General features: G+C 37.9%; 1 protein-coding gene across 4 annotated transcripts in view; it reads left to right on the forward strand.

Moving 5' to 3' along the window:
* The window catches only part of LOC125233111 (putative inorganic phosphate cotransporter), a 31,839-nt gene that overhangs the window by 15,173 nt on the left and 2,227 nt on the right, over positions 1-14,439 (forward strand). The window contains exons 3-9 of one of the 4 annotated variants that reach the window (XM_048138976.1): positions 488-687; positions 3,858-4,094; positions 5,523-5,732; positions 7,576-7,743; positions 10,634-10,850; positions 12,517-12,638; positions 13,988-14,104. In XM_048138976.1, coding sequence (XP_047994933.1) covers positions 488-687; positions 3,858-4,094; positions 5,523-5,732; positions 7,576-7,743; positions 10,634-10,850; positions 12,517-12,638; positions 13,988-14,104 — 1,271 coding nt within the window. Of the gene's footprint in view, positions 1-487; positions 688-1,249; positions 1,391-1,490; positions 1,624-3,857; positions 4,095-5,522; positions 5,733-7,575; positions 7,744-10,633; positions 10,851-12,516; positions 12,639-13,987; positions 14,105-14,439 lie in introns of those variants that run through there. The other 3 variants (XM_048138977.1, XM_048138978.1, XM_048138979.1) reach the window with 3 other exon arrangements.

A 14,439-nucleotide genomic window follows, 5' to 3' on the forward strand; every position in this document is an offset into this window, starting at 1 on the left:
CTACTATTTTTGAGAATACACGCGTTAGTTTATGTACTTATGTATGTATGTGTGTACTTTTGCATTTTCGAGCGGTATATAGGCAGATGCCTAATGGAATGTCAACATTCGCGTTTCACAGTGAGCCTCTGTAAACAAACTTCCGTGTTGCATCAGAGTCGTAGTGAAATAGTACATTACGATACAAGTGCGGAAAAGGAGGTTCTAAACGAGTGGCGATACATTAAAACACGACCGAAGGGAGTATCTTAAACGACACGAGTTACGAATTTCCTTTTCGCACGTGTATCGTACGACGTTTTTCAGTACAGATGGCCCTCCGAAGTTTCGATCTGACAAGAAATGAACTACTTCTCGCACTAGTGCGTAAAAAAGCACCATCTATCTATACTGAAAAAGCCTTATTAGTTTCACTTTTGTCTTCCAAATTTGACCAAACCCGCGCCGTTTCACGAAAGAACACTACATTTTGATTTTCTCTGCTTAGTGTTCCTAATTCCCCAGCGGTACGTCTTGGGCATCATGGGTCTGCTCGCCGTCTGCAACGCGTACACCATGCGAGTGTGCCTCAACCTGGCTGTCACACAGATGGTCAAAGATAGCAGCAACAGCAGTGGGCATTACGACCCCAATGCTTGCCCGGACGATAGCCAGATTATATCCAATGGGACTGTCAGTAGCAAACCTGTAAGTACTTTCAGATTTATATTTATATATACTACTTTTAAAATGATAGGAAAGTAGCCACCATGCTTTATTATGGGTCTACTGGCTGTCTGCAACGCCTACACCATGTGAGTGTGCCTCAACCTGGCTGTCAAACAGATGGTCAAAGATAGCAGCAACAGCAGTGGGCATTACGACCCCAATGCTTGCCAGGACGATAGCGAGATTGTAGCCAATGAGACTGTCAGTAGCAAACCTGTAAGTACTTTCAGATTTATATTTATCCTACTTTTAAAATAATAGGAAAGTAGCCACCATGCTTTATTATGGATCTACTGGCTGTCTGCAACGCGTACACCATGCGAGTGTGCCTCAACCTGGCTGTCACACAGATGCTCAAAGATAGCAGCAACAGCAGTGGGCATTACGACCCCAATGCTTGCCCGGACGATAGCCAGATTATATCCAATGGGACTGTCAGTAGCAAACCTGTAAGTACTTTCAGATTTATATTTATACTACTTTTAAAATGATAGGAAAGTAGCCACCATGCTTTATTATGGGTCTACTGGCTGTCTGCAACGCCTACACCATGTGAGTGTGCCTCAACCTGGCTGTCACACAGATGGTCAAAGATAGCAGCAACAGCAGTGGGCATTACGACCCCAATGCTTGCCCGGACGATAGCCAGATTATATCCAATGGGACTGTCAGTAGCAAACCTGTAAGTACTTTCAGATTTATATTTATCCTACTTTTAAAGTAATAGGAAAGTAGCCACCATGCTTTATTATGGGTCTACTGGCTGTCTGCAACGCCTACACCATATGAGTGTGCCTCAACCTGGTTGTCACATAGATGGTCAAAGTTAGCAGCAACACCAGTGGGCATTACGACCCTAATGCTTGCCCGGACGATAGCGAGATTATAGCCAATGGGACTGTTAGTAGCAAACCTGTAAGTATACTTTTAGGCTGGTTTTAAAGTCACGCGGACCGACCACGCGGGGTGAGCCGCACCGGACTAATATACATGTATTAAATTCAGCGAGCGTTTAAGAGTTCCTAAGTGCGTTTTCACATTATCCGTTCCGATATTGGATGTAGGGCCAAGATCTCATACATTGAAGAGGCCATCTTTGATTTTTGCTTCTGAAATCAACTACTACTTTATTATATTAGATAATATAGAGGTAATATGTTTCGTTCAACAACATTTAAAAAAAAATTAAGCATAGTAAAGTCTTTGAATATCATTCGAAAATATATTTACAATTGGCAAACTGTTTACTAAGTTCTTATTTCAATCAGTCAATAACATGTTTTCTATGATTTAATTCGAAATAAAATAAGTACCAATACTATAAAGTACACAATATGTGTTAAAATGCGTGTCACGTTTTGCTAGAAAACATGTTTCAATACGAGCTGGTTTATAATGTTTATTGACATGTTAATAACTTGTCTACATCTATCAATACTAAAATACATATATTTGGTATCTATAGTACATATACAATTAGTAATGAGTAATGACACACATTATTGCGAATACTTTTTCACGGTTCGAAAGTATAAAACATATTTTTTTATGAAATACATAATATATAGAATCCATGTGTTGCGTAAAATATATTGACAGGATATATAAGAATACCTCATTTGTCTATCATAACCTAAGCACAAAATTAAAATTTTGAAAAAACCCCCGACCGCGACATAGTAGACCGATTTTCATGAAACATGGCTAAGAACACTCCCGACCCGACTAACTCAGCTTTCAGACAAAAAAAGTTAAATCTAAATCGGTTCATCCGTTCGTGAGCTATGATGCCACAGACAGACACACACACAGACAGACAGACAGACAAACAGATAGACAGACAGACAGACACGTCAAACTTATAACACCCTGTCGTTTTTGCGTCGGGGGTTAATAAAACTAAATAAGAACTAACTCCGCTGTTATGTAGCAATTTTAAGTTGACGGATATAGACGGCTATGGACTTCTATTTATTGTTCTCTACTTTAGCATATTCTACAGCAATACGCCCCGCGTTTGCACGGGTATTTAAACAAAAACTGCATCAAAATCAGTTGCGTAGTTTTAAAGATTTAAGCACACATACAGCTTTAAAATATGGTCGATATTGTAAGCATTTTAGTCGAATTCTACATAGGTACTTACTAATTGCGAGTCAAATAAGACTATGGATAAATATTATATGTTTATCTATAACCCCATCAAATATAAATATTTAAGAAGCCAGGTCCCGTAGCCAAATGGTATTTCTGCGACGCGAAACGAAAACGAAGCGCCGCGAAAGATAGTCTGGCTCTGTTGCGCCAATACACAAGAGCGATAGAGATAGATAGCTACGAAAGAGATATTGTCGTAAGCGTTTCGTGAGCGTTTGTGCATTCGGCTACGCACACTGATCTAGACATCCTTTTCAAAGGGCATTATGAAGTGACTTTGTACAATCACTATTACCTTCAATTTAATAAAGTTGACATCAAAAGCAGATTAAGTTTGCCAACTAGATCGCTCAATCTCCGCCGAATCGTAGTTTCGGAGAACTGTTTCAAAGCTGCAATCTTAGGGATCGATCCCGACTTTGGGTCTTTGAAACTGTTATTTAGTTTCGAGTTCGTCGATAAGGTCAAGCAGCGATAAAATTGTTTCTAAGTTTCTGTAAAGGACATTTCACTTTTGTTATCATACTTATGATATAACATCTTCGAAACTATTTAACTCTGTTAGTTAAATAGTTTTCAATTTAGATGATATATCATAAGGAATCACGCAAAAAGTGATTTTAAAATACTTTTGAATAATTGATGGAATAATAATTGATGAGCCAAGTAAACAATACTGTTTATTAATTATTGTTATCACAAACTACAAGGTAAATAGTTATATGAGGTGTTTTATTATTATTTGTTTAAGTCGTCTAAATATCAATAGTATTTGAAATAACGGATAATAGTTAAGAATGTTAGATTGCATTGCGGCAAATCAAAAGAAAGTGAGACTATAAGAAGAAATGTTACAGATTTTGCATTCCCTTTCTTCTGTACATTTTTAGCTAGCTTAACACCCCAGTTGCCCACTCAAGACCCGAACATATATAAAACTATCTCATCATGCTCGTAATGCCTCAGCTAAAAGGGTGTTTATCGTTTTTTAGCACGCAATATTCGACTGGTCGGAGTCCACTCAAGGGCTGATACTCAGCGGGTTCTACTACGGATACGCAGTTACGCACGTCCCTGGGGGATACTTAGCAGAGAGATATGGAGGAAAATGGACACTTGGAATAGGCCTCTTAAGCACAGCTGTGTTCACACTCTTGACGCCTGTGGTGGTCAAGGCAGGAGGTGCGACATGGTTGTTCATCCTTCGAGTTTTGCAGGGCATGGGAGAGGTAAGTAATTTAATGTAAGTAAAAATTAAATACGGTACAGCGGGTCAAATCTCGACTGGGGGCAATTGCAACTAATCCATTTTTTTTCAATTTTTACACTATGATGTTGAGTTCTACATGATGTATCAACTGAACATGCCTACCTTGTATAACCGATGGACACTCTATTTAATACCTAAATGTAAAAATTGCAAAACATGGATTAAATGGACCAGTTACATTTGGCCCCCAGTCGAGATTTGCCCGGCTGTACCTTACTAATAAACCTTATATTTATGCACAGTATTTACCTCTCTGTACTCCTTAAGATGTCAGGATCATTCTCCTACTATTTAATGATTAGGAGCGAGTCGAAAATGACCCAATAGGTTTATACTGTATGTAATGGTAATGGGTTTATATCTAGGTGTAGACTGTAGATCAGTAAGCAATATTTATAATTTAGATATGGTATTATATATAGGTACTTACATCTAAAGTAGTATTATATACGTTTGTAAAATGATCTTCACGATTTTGTAATATTTTAGCAGTGTTACGTACACCTGGCCTCAATTATTGTACCTTGTGAATCTGCCATTCAGTTTAATCGGTATTTTATGGGTTGTTAAAAGTCATGGAAGTGCAGGTTGCGTAAACATTGCAGTCTTGCACTTAGTACGATCATTAAAACAGTAAAAAACGTCATATTTTTTACGTAATAAAAGTGCAATATTTGGGCAAGTACGTAATAAAATATATTATTTATTTAGACTATAACTTATTAACTGTCAATATACAACGTTTTAGTCATTCGGAAACTTATGTTGGGAAAATTCTAATAAATTATTAGACAATCATAGTAGTTTCGCTCATGACAATTTAGCAATCAGTTTGATGTCAGTGTATTTACTATCCTTCCTCCTACGCAACTTGTATTTCAACAATTTTCCGCTGTCTTTCGTCATCTCAGCACTCAGCTCTTTCTTTCTCATATCCTGTTTCACACATCCCATCCATCTTTAATGGTATTTACCCCTCCCTCTCCGTCCATCAATATTCATCCTTAACATTATTTTGCCTAAAATTTTGCCTTCACATTACATGTCCATCCAAATCAGTGTAATTATTTATTTTCTTGAATTTATAGCGTGTAATGGGGACTTTTTGCCCCGACATGACACATAACGTGTTTCATTAGACTAACTTGAGATATCTAAGATTAAATAAAATGTAAGTGAGTTGTTTGAGCTGATATGATCTAGATTGGTCATCATCTTATCCTTATCCAAATTACTTGGGGCCGGCTCAGCATGCCTTTTTCTTTCATATCTCTCTATAGGACGTCATCTCATACTTCACGCATTCGTTTCATAATTATCATCTCGCACACAGTCCATCCACCTTTTTTTCGGTTTATATTTATACTTACCAAAAACATATTTTCAGGGTCCTACAATGCCCGCTCTCATGATAGTGTTAGCGCGGTGGGTACCGCCGCACGAGCGTGGGCGCCAAGGTGCCATAGTTTTCGGTGGCGCCCAGATTGGCAACATCTTTGGGTCCTTCATGTCTGGGTTCCTTATGGCCGGAGATGGGGACTGGGCTAATGTCTTCTACTTCTTTGGAATGTTTGGCATCATTTGGTTCGTTTTTTGGGTAAGTATATGTATTTCAAATTGTGTTTTTTATTTTTATCTTATACTTTTAAACGAGCAAGTCTTGTATATTTATTTATTTATTTATTTATATATACCGACGATCTCGGAAACCGCTCTAACGATTTCGCTGAAATTTGTAATGTGGGGGTTTTCGGGGGTGAAAAATCGATCTAGCGTAGCCTTAGATCCCGGAAAACGCGAATTTTCGAGTTTTCATGAGTTTTTCTTTCGCGTTAGTAAACGTAAAATATGGTCGTTAATTTCGCCGCGCGCGCATCGATTCCGCTTAGCTCAGTCGTACGAGGTCGGTCTAATGTACGCAGATAGATCGTAGGTGTCAGGGTTTCGAATCCCGGTCAGAAATTAAGTTTTTGTTTTTTGTCTTTTTTTTGTTTTTGTATTTATAGGAGTTTTTTTTATCTAAAGACGTGATATATTAAAATAGAACCGAGCGAAGCTCGGTCGCCCAGATATTTTTGTTTAAATAGGTATGTTGAGAGTCGAACACATGAAGAGAAGGTAATCTGCTTAGCGGGTTTTTTTTTGGTAGCTGTTTTTTTTAATACAAAACGGGGAAAACGCTGGGATCGGCTACAAGTGTAGTTTGGCATTGACAACGTTAAATGGTACCTACCCACTACATATTTGTAAGTAAATGCATAAAAAAATATGTTATTTCTGTTAAAGCGACATGATGAGTGTGCCGTAAAATCAGTGTTGCTTATTACTGTCGTAATATTAAAGAATGCCTTTGTCGTTTACTTAGCAGATTAACAGAGCGAGCATGGATATATTTTACGTCATGCTTAACACAAATACTGACATTCTTACCTATTTATAAAATGCGATCTTTATGGACAGTAAGAAATGCTATCAAGCATAATGTATTTATATCTTACGTACATTACCTAAACTTCTATTGTAAGTTTCATTAGGAAAAGAAACATAACATGTTTTAATTGAATTCACCATAGGAACTCTGCTTAGTCAAAACATAACTATGAACAAACTTATAAAAGTATATAAAAGTAGCCTGGTAGTTCGCCTTTTGTACATTTTTTATACTGTGTAATAAAGATTAAATAAATTAGATAATCAAAATATACGTAGCGGAGATTGCTTCGCCCTAATAATTTAACAGCCAGTAGAAAAATCGCCTAAACTTTAATACTTGTTCAGTATAGGTTATGTTATAGGTAGGTATGTCACAATTCACAATGTCACAATTAGGATTTCTTTCAACCCCTTTTTGCCAAGAGTGGCACTGAAACTTAGTAGTTCATGTGCTATGCCTACCCCTTTCAATTCATTTCATTTCAATTCAATTCAATTCATGGGATACAGGCGTGATTATACACCGTGTTTTTATTGAATTCCGTTAACTTTAAGGGAAGGTTCTTTAGATCAAATACAGTCAATTTCTCTAAGAAACTAGTGTCTTAACTCTTACGGTTATCGAGTTATTAAAAAAATAAAAACAATTACTCAACACGTGTGTGACAGCCTTTACCATTTCCTAGTGTTATTTGTTTTGACATGTGCCGTCAATCACTTGACACTAACTTGAACGTGATTTTTAAAGGCCTCTCACACTAATTAATTCATTTATTATGTATGAAAACGATGAAAATTTTATTTTTGCGAATTTAACTAAAAGTTATATACAGGATGTTTCCTGATAATGAACCTAACTACGTGTCGAATTTAATGGAAACCAAAAAAAACACGGTGTATGTAGGTATGTTATATGTATGTATGTATAAATATGTACAAATGTAACGACGGCCAATGATAGTTGTGAAAACAATGTTAGTAAATAACAAACATACAAAACTTTTCAGAGCTTGCTATGCTACAGCACGCCAAACACGCATCCGTACATATCCGCAGAAGAGCTCAAGTACCTGAACGAACATGTGACCAGCTCAGAGAAGTCCAGCATTCGAGACCCCGTGCCTTGGAAGGCTATCGTGAGATCTGTTCCAGTCTGGGCGCTGCTGTTTGCTGCGGTAAGATTTACATTTTTTTTTTGTTAGCCTAGTTGAGTGTCCCACTGCTGGGCAAAGGCCTCTCCCCTGGCTCTCCAAGACTCCCTGTTCTCTGTTTCCTCCGGCCAGTTCTTCAGAAAGGTGTCAAGATCGTTTCGCCATCTTTGCCTGGCCCACGCTTCTTCGTCGGTATCCACTTGGTGGCTATGTTAGCCCACCTATCCGGATGCATGCGATAGACGTGGCCGGCCCAGTCCCATTTAAGCCTGGCGGTTTTTTTGCCAACATCAGCAATGCGAGTTTTGGAGCGCAGCGTAGTGTTTCGGACTCGATCGGTCCTTTTGACACCTAGAATGCTGCGCTCCATAGCGCGTTGGCAAACCTTCAGTTTGGACTTCTGAATCTCTGTGAGTGACCATGTTTGGGCGCCGTAGGTTAGGACAGCCAGAATACACATGTCGACGAGTTTTCGCTTGAGTGACAGTGTAAGGGCTTCATAAGCTCCTTCATGGACCAGTAGCTCTTCCAAGCGTTATCGACACGGCGTTCGACTTCTTTGTCTTGCCTGTTGCTGAAAGAGACTAGCTGGCCCAAGTAAATATACTCGTCGACATATTGTATATTCTGCCCATCTACCTCGACCCTACGTAGATTTACATACAAGCAAATATTAGTAAATAGGTACAAGCCTAATGTGCAACTTCACAAGTACCTAAATGACCAATCTTCTTCTTCTTTACATCCTGTTACCCTCTGCTGGGGTGTAGGGCTCGAATCATATTTCTCAATTTACTCCGGTCTTAGGCAGTTTGGGTAACCTCCTCCGACCCCATCCCTAACACCCTGAACTCTTGCTGAACAGAGCGGCGCCAAGTCGATTTAGGGCGCTGCTTGCCGGGTATATTCCAGGTGAGGGCCACTTTGGATAATTGGGTATCAGGTTTTATGAGGATATGTCCAATCCAATGCCATATATACGACCAATAATTAAAAAAGTGACCTGCTCAAAGAAGCCCATGCCTTGAAAGGCTATCCTCAGATATCAATCTGGGTTCTGCTATTTACTGCGATAAGTTTTACACACGTGCAAGTAGTAAAATACAAATGAAATGTGCAAAACAAAGTACCTAAACGACCAATAAGAACCAGCAAGTGACTTGCCGGCCTAGTCGAATGACAATTTATTGACGCTGCAAGGTTACCGAAACACAGTCGGGCTCTGTCGAGAGTCGAGAGTGTCGAGTAACTACAGAAGATAGATAGGGAGAGCATATCGTATAGTTAGACGATAAGCTTACGAACCGTAAGCGATTGTAACGTTGGCTAGGTACCGTGCTAGGTGAAATCCTGTAGTCAAATTAAAAAAAAAGTTTTGATAAATAACTTATTGACATCGTAAGTTTCTATTAAAATAACAACTCCACGATAGGGAATTTTTAACGGTTCATTATTATTTATTGGAAATCTGTTATTGTGAATTCGCTAACAATTAATAGCGGAAAAGTAATCAATTTTGTTTACGACGATCTCATAAAATCGTAAATGTTACGATTGAGTATGAATAAGTACGGAATAATTTTTACAGCTTATTGTATGCCATCGCACGCAATAACCGTGAAAATTTATGTAAATAGAATATTTAAAACGTGGCTTAATCCTTTGACGCACATGATTGCCAGACACGGAAAACATTTTAAGTGCTTGACACATGTTGTTAGCCATAAGACATTTATGACTTCTCTAGGTATCATTTTGAAATAATGAGGATAAATTAGATTTTAATAAGTACTTATATTTCATACTTAAAATAGTAAAGAATTATTATATAAGGTACAGCGGGGCAAATCTCGACTGGGGGGCAATTGTAACTGGTCCATTTTTTCCATGTTTTACAATGTTTGCATTGTCCACTGGTTATATATGGTAGGCGTGTTCAGTGGATACATGTAGTGTAATAATGGAAAACCGGCCAAGAGCGTGTCGGGCCACGCTCAGTGTAGGGTTCCGTAGTTTTCCGTATTTTTCTCAAAAACTACTGAATCTATCAAGTTCAAAACAATTTTCCTAGAAAGTCTTTATAAAGTTCCACTTTTGTGATTTTTTTCATATTTTTTAAACATATGGTTCATTAGAGGGGGGGGGACGCACTTTTTTTTCCTTTGGGAGCGATTATTTCCGAAAATATTAATATTATCAAAAAACGTTCTTAGTAAACCCTTATTCGTTTTTAAATACCTATCCAACAATATATCACAAGTTGGGGTTGGAATGAAAAAAAATATCAGCCCCCACTTTACATGTAGGGGGGTACCCTAATAAAATATTTTTTTCATTTTTTATTTTTGCACTTTGTTGGCGTGATTGATATACATATTGGTACCAAATTTCAGCTTCCTAGTGCTTACGGTTACTGAGATTATCCGCGGACGGACGGACGGACGGACAGACAGACATGGCGAAACTATAAGGGTTCCTAGTTAACTACGGAACCCTAAAAAATGGATTAGTTACAATTGCCCCCAGTCGAGATTTGTCTCGCTGTACCTTACCTACATAAACATGCTCGAGCACTCGCGAGCATTTTTACATAAAGGAACATAGGTTACGGTGACCGCTTTCCATCAGGCGGATCGTATGCCATTGACGTGGTGTATATTGAAAAAAAAAATGTTTTTCCACAAGGTTTTTTTTACATCGACCCGCTTGTAGTTAAAGGGTTTTTTCTTGAGCAAGCATTCCGTATAAGTGACATAACGAAGCACAAGGAGGCTGTCTATCTTATTGGGCGTAAAAAATCCTTTGATATACTTTGTTTTCTTACTATTTTTTGCTCTATATATTTATAACCTATATATGTACCTATCAAAATAGCCTTTGTTTATACTCTAAAGCTCTTAAATTCTGATCTCAGGTTGGTCACGATTGGGGCTACTACACAATGGTGACAGACCTGCCAAAGTACATGACTGACGTCCTGAAGTTCAACATAGCAGCCACGGGCACCCTCACCGCGATCCCTTATCTCGCCATGTGGATTAGCTCCTTTATCTTCGGACTGGTCTGCGACTATTGCGTCAAGAAGAACTGGCACACGATCAAGACGGGACGGATTATTCATACTACTATTGGTAAAGATTTTAGTATTTTAAACAGTTTTTACTCAATAATATCCAAATGATAAACATAGTAGCACAACACAAAAAAATAATAAGAATCATTGAAATAGTGACATTTCTACATTTTTCAAAAAATACTTAAAAAGTACTTATGATTTTGTATAGTGATACTTGCAAAATTAAATCGATTTTAAAGATAGAACTTTTCTCTCCAAACTACATATATTAGAAGGCAGAAGTATAAGAGGAAAATTGCGGATAATACATACCAAAAAAATAGGCAAATAGCGTTGCTTAAAATTAACTAAAGAACTTGCCGAATACTGACATTTACTCCAAAGACAAGAGCCACGCTCTTAAATTATAATGATAATTAAATGAAGTCTCTCAAACGTTTATCAAAATGTGTCCTAGCCATACTAGATTCGGCTTAGTTTAATTTAAAAATTCCTTAGTCCCTTGGTTCCTGACCCCTTTAAGTTACATAATTGGTTATTATCAAGTTATTATATGTATTTTCGAACCTGTTTTGATGTCTTAATTAACCTTTATATATTGCGTATTTTGTCCCGAACGTCACGAGTTCTCAATTTCCCGGCCCCGCAGGTCCAGTAAAGCAATCGAGCGACGGTTTATTTATGACTTGCTTGGCGATTACCAGTCGTATCTTATCCCTTTGGGAGTAACGCTATTAAGGATTCTCATAATTGCCCCAACGTGAGCTATTACTCGATATTCGACACTTGCTTGTGAATATTTTATTATATAATGTTCATACTCTTCATACATAATATAATAAACAAGTTTTTTTGTTGCTTTGTGTAGTTTTATGTTAGTTTGAAAGCGTGTAATAAAATTTGTGTGTTTTTCCCCTCACTAGCTCGGAAACACGTGTTTTGTCCTTTAATACCAGCGGGTAAAAACACATTTTTTCCACTAGTGGGTAAAGTAATTTGACCTTGAATAAAGTCAAATTAACTGCTTTAAAATTGATAAGTAGGTGAATTTAGTAATAAAGATGATTTACCACCTGTGGAACTACTGGAAGCAGTGATAAACGCATTTTTTGCGTTGTAGTTTCCTCGCTATAGTGAGGGGAAAAGTTTTGTGTTACACTCGGGTGCAAATGTATTTTACTTCTCGTGTGTTAAAAAACTCGCAAGTTCAGGATTCTATTCTCGAACCACTCGCTTCGCTCGTGGTTCAACTATAGCATCCTTTCACTTGCTCGTTTTTCAATTCCACACTCGGCGTTAAAATACAACTTTACCCCTTGTATAACAAATAACTATTAATATTGTTGTGGGACTAATGCTGAAATTGCGAAAAAATGTGGCTGTTCCATTGAAATGAGAGGCACCATGACATTCGAAATGTAGGTACAAAACAGCCAATATTTTTTTCGCGATTTCATCATTGGTCCCATAACAAAAGTTGTTCATTATGACCTCAAAAGTCACTATGAAAAATTTCAACGGTCCTTTTTATTTCACCGAGTTAATAAAAAAATACATAAAAATTACTAGTGTTACGTTCCTATATTAACTTTATTATTGATCCATGGTGTATCTTAACCTAAATTCAAATTGTCTTTTAATATCAAGTAATATTTTACATAGTGCCAGTTACGATAGCAAGAAACTTCACAATCTTTTCTTATTACATGTTATTGTTCCAGCCGCCACGGGTCCGGCCATTTGTATCATATTGGCGTCGTACGCCGGCTGCGACCGGCTCGCAGCTGTGGCTTACTTTATCGCCTCCATGGCGCTAATGGGAGGATTCTACAGCGGAATGAAGGTAATTACTGAAGATAGAAATAATATGAGTATAATATAGGAAGAAAAGTTCGAGGAAGGCCCAGGAGTTTTGTTGACCAGCCAGGAGAAGGCCAATGTCATATCGTATCAAGAACTAAAGAGGAAAGCGGAGAATAGGAAAATATTATACTCCACTGGCAAGGGCTACATGGCTCTTAAATAAGAAGAAGAAGAATAACGAGTCAAAAGAGTATTCAATACCTGGTCGAGTTTAAAAGATACACGAGGGAAGCCTCCTCGCATCATCGAGGTTCTACGATTCACGATATCCAATACTTCCTCTTCTTCTTTGGTTTATCCTCGTAACGGATTCGTGTACCTGAAGTCTGTTTTAACCACTTAATCTAGGATTTGGCGTAAGCACCAGTTTCACGAAAGCGACTGCGGTCTGTCCTTTCAACCCAGAGGGAAAATTTGACCCATTTGGAATTTGAAATGTTTTATTCGGCCGTTCGTTTTAAATGCGAAGTCTCGATCTTTTGTTACCATCACAAGGACAATAGGCTAGTTTCCTATACTTAAAATAAAATATTTCATGCAGTGCACGAAATAAAGTACCACATAATTAAAAGCAAAATATGGACAGTAGTTATCTTTGAAACATAATTTCTATTTAATAAGTCAAGCAGAAAGATATAAAGTAAATGAATTGACCGTGACGTCACTCCTCAGTATTTCATAATAATTCCATATTAGCAAATCGTTTTGACACTTCTCAAAAAGAAGCTGATTTGACTAGTAGGAAACTAGCCTATTACTTTGCACCTTTAGAAAATACAATAAATAATACTAGGGACATGTTTCTTAACTTGCAGCTGTAGTTCTAATCTACCCTTTCTGTAATTGAAATTCGTATACATAAGACCTCCCTTAACGCTTTCAAATCAATATGTATGAGAAAACGGGACAACACTACGATGTTGCCACTTTTTAATTTCTACTCTTTTTGGTCAGACTGTACCAGACTGTACAGAGTTACATTATCAACGGCCGGATGCACTGGCCAACTAGTTCGGTAGCTACCAGTTACAGTTTATATTTATAGTAGTCATTTGTATTTTATAGTAACTGAAGCTTGGGCGGTTTCATATGCCTGTAGTGACCCTGCCTGCTAATCCGCGGTCCCGGGTTCGAATCCCGGTAAATAGCAAGCATAAGTATGTATATCGTCGCCTAGCACTCATAGTACAAGCTTTGCTTTGTTTGGGGCTGGGTTGATCTGTGTAAGGTGTCACCCTCAATATTTATTTATTTATTTATAGTTACAGGCGTGAGTTTAATAGAGTTCATCAAAGTTACTTATTTAAACTATAATATATGAATTTGCAGGTGAACGCCCTGGACCTCGCGCCAAACTACGCGGGTTCCCTAACGGCTATGATTAACGGCACCTCCACCATCTCCGGTATCATCACGCCCTACCTGATAGGGCTATTGACGCCGGATGTAAGTATACTATTGGATATTTGTATTAAGTAAAACGTCCCCTTGTATCTCTAACATTTGTTTGTATCTTGATGACCGGTCTGGCTCAGTCGGTAGTGACCCTGCCTGCTAAGCCGCGGTCCTGGGTTCGAATCCCGGTAAGGGCATTTATTTGTGTGATGAGCACAGATATTTGTTCCTGAGTCATGGATGTTTTATATGTATAAGTATGTATTTATCTATTTAAGTATTGTATATCGTCGCTTAGCACCCATAGTACAAGCTTTGCTTAGTTTGGGGCTAAGTTGATCTGTGTAAGTTGTCCCCAATATTTATATTTATTTATTTATTTAGAA

This window comes from Leguminivora glycinivorella, chromosome 14 (assembly GCF_023078275.1).
Source record: "Leguminivora glycinivorella isolate SPB_JAAS2020 chromosome 14, LegGlyc_1.1, whole genome shotgun sequence".
Taxonomy (NCBI): domain Eukaryota; kingdom Metazoa; phylum Arthropoda; class Insecta; order Lepidoptera; family Tortricidae; genus Leguminivora; species Leguminivora glycinivorella.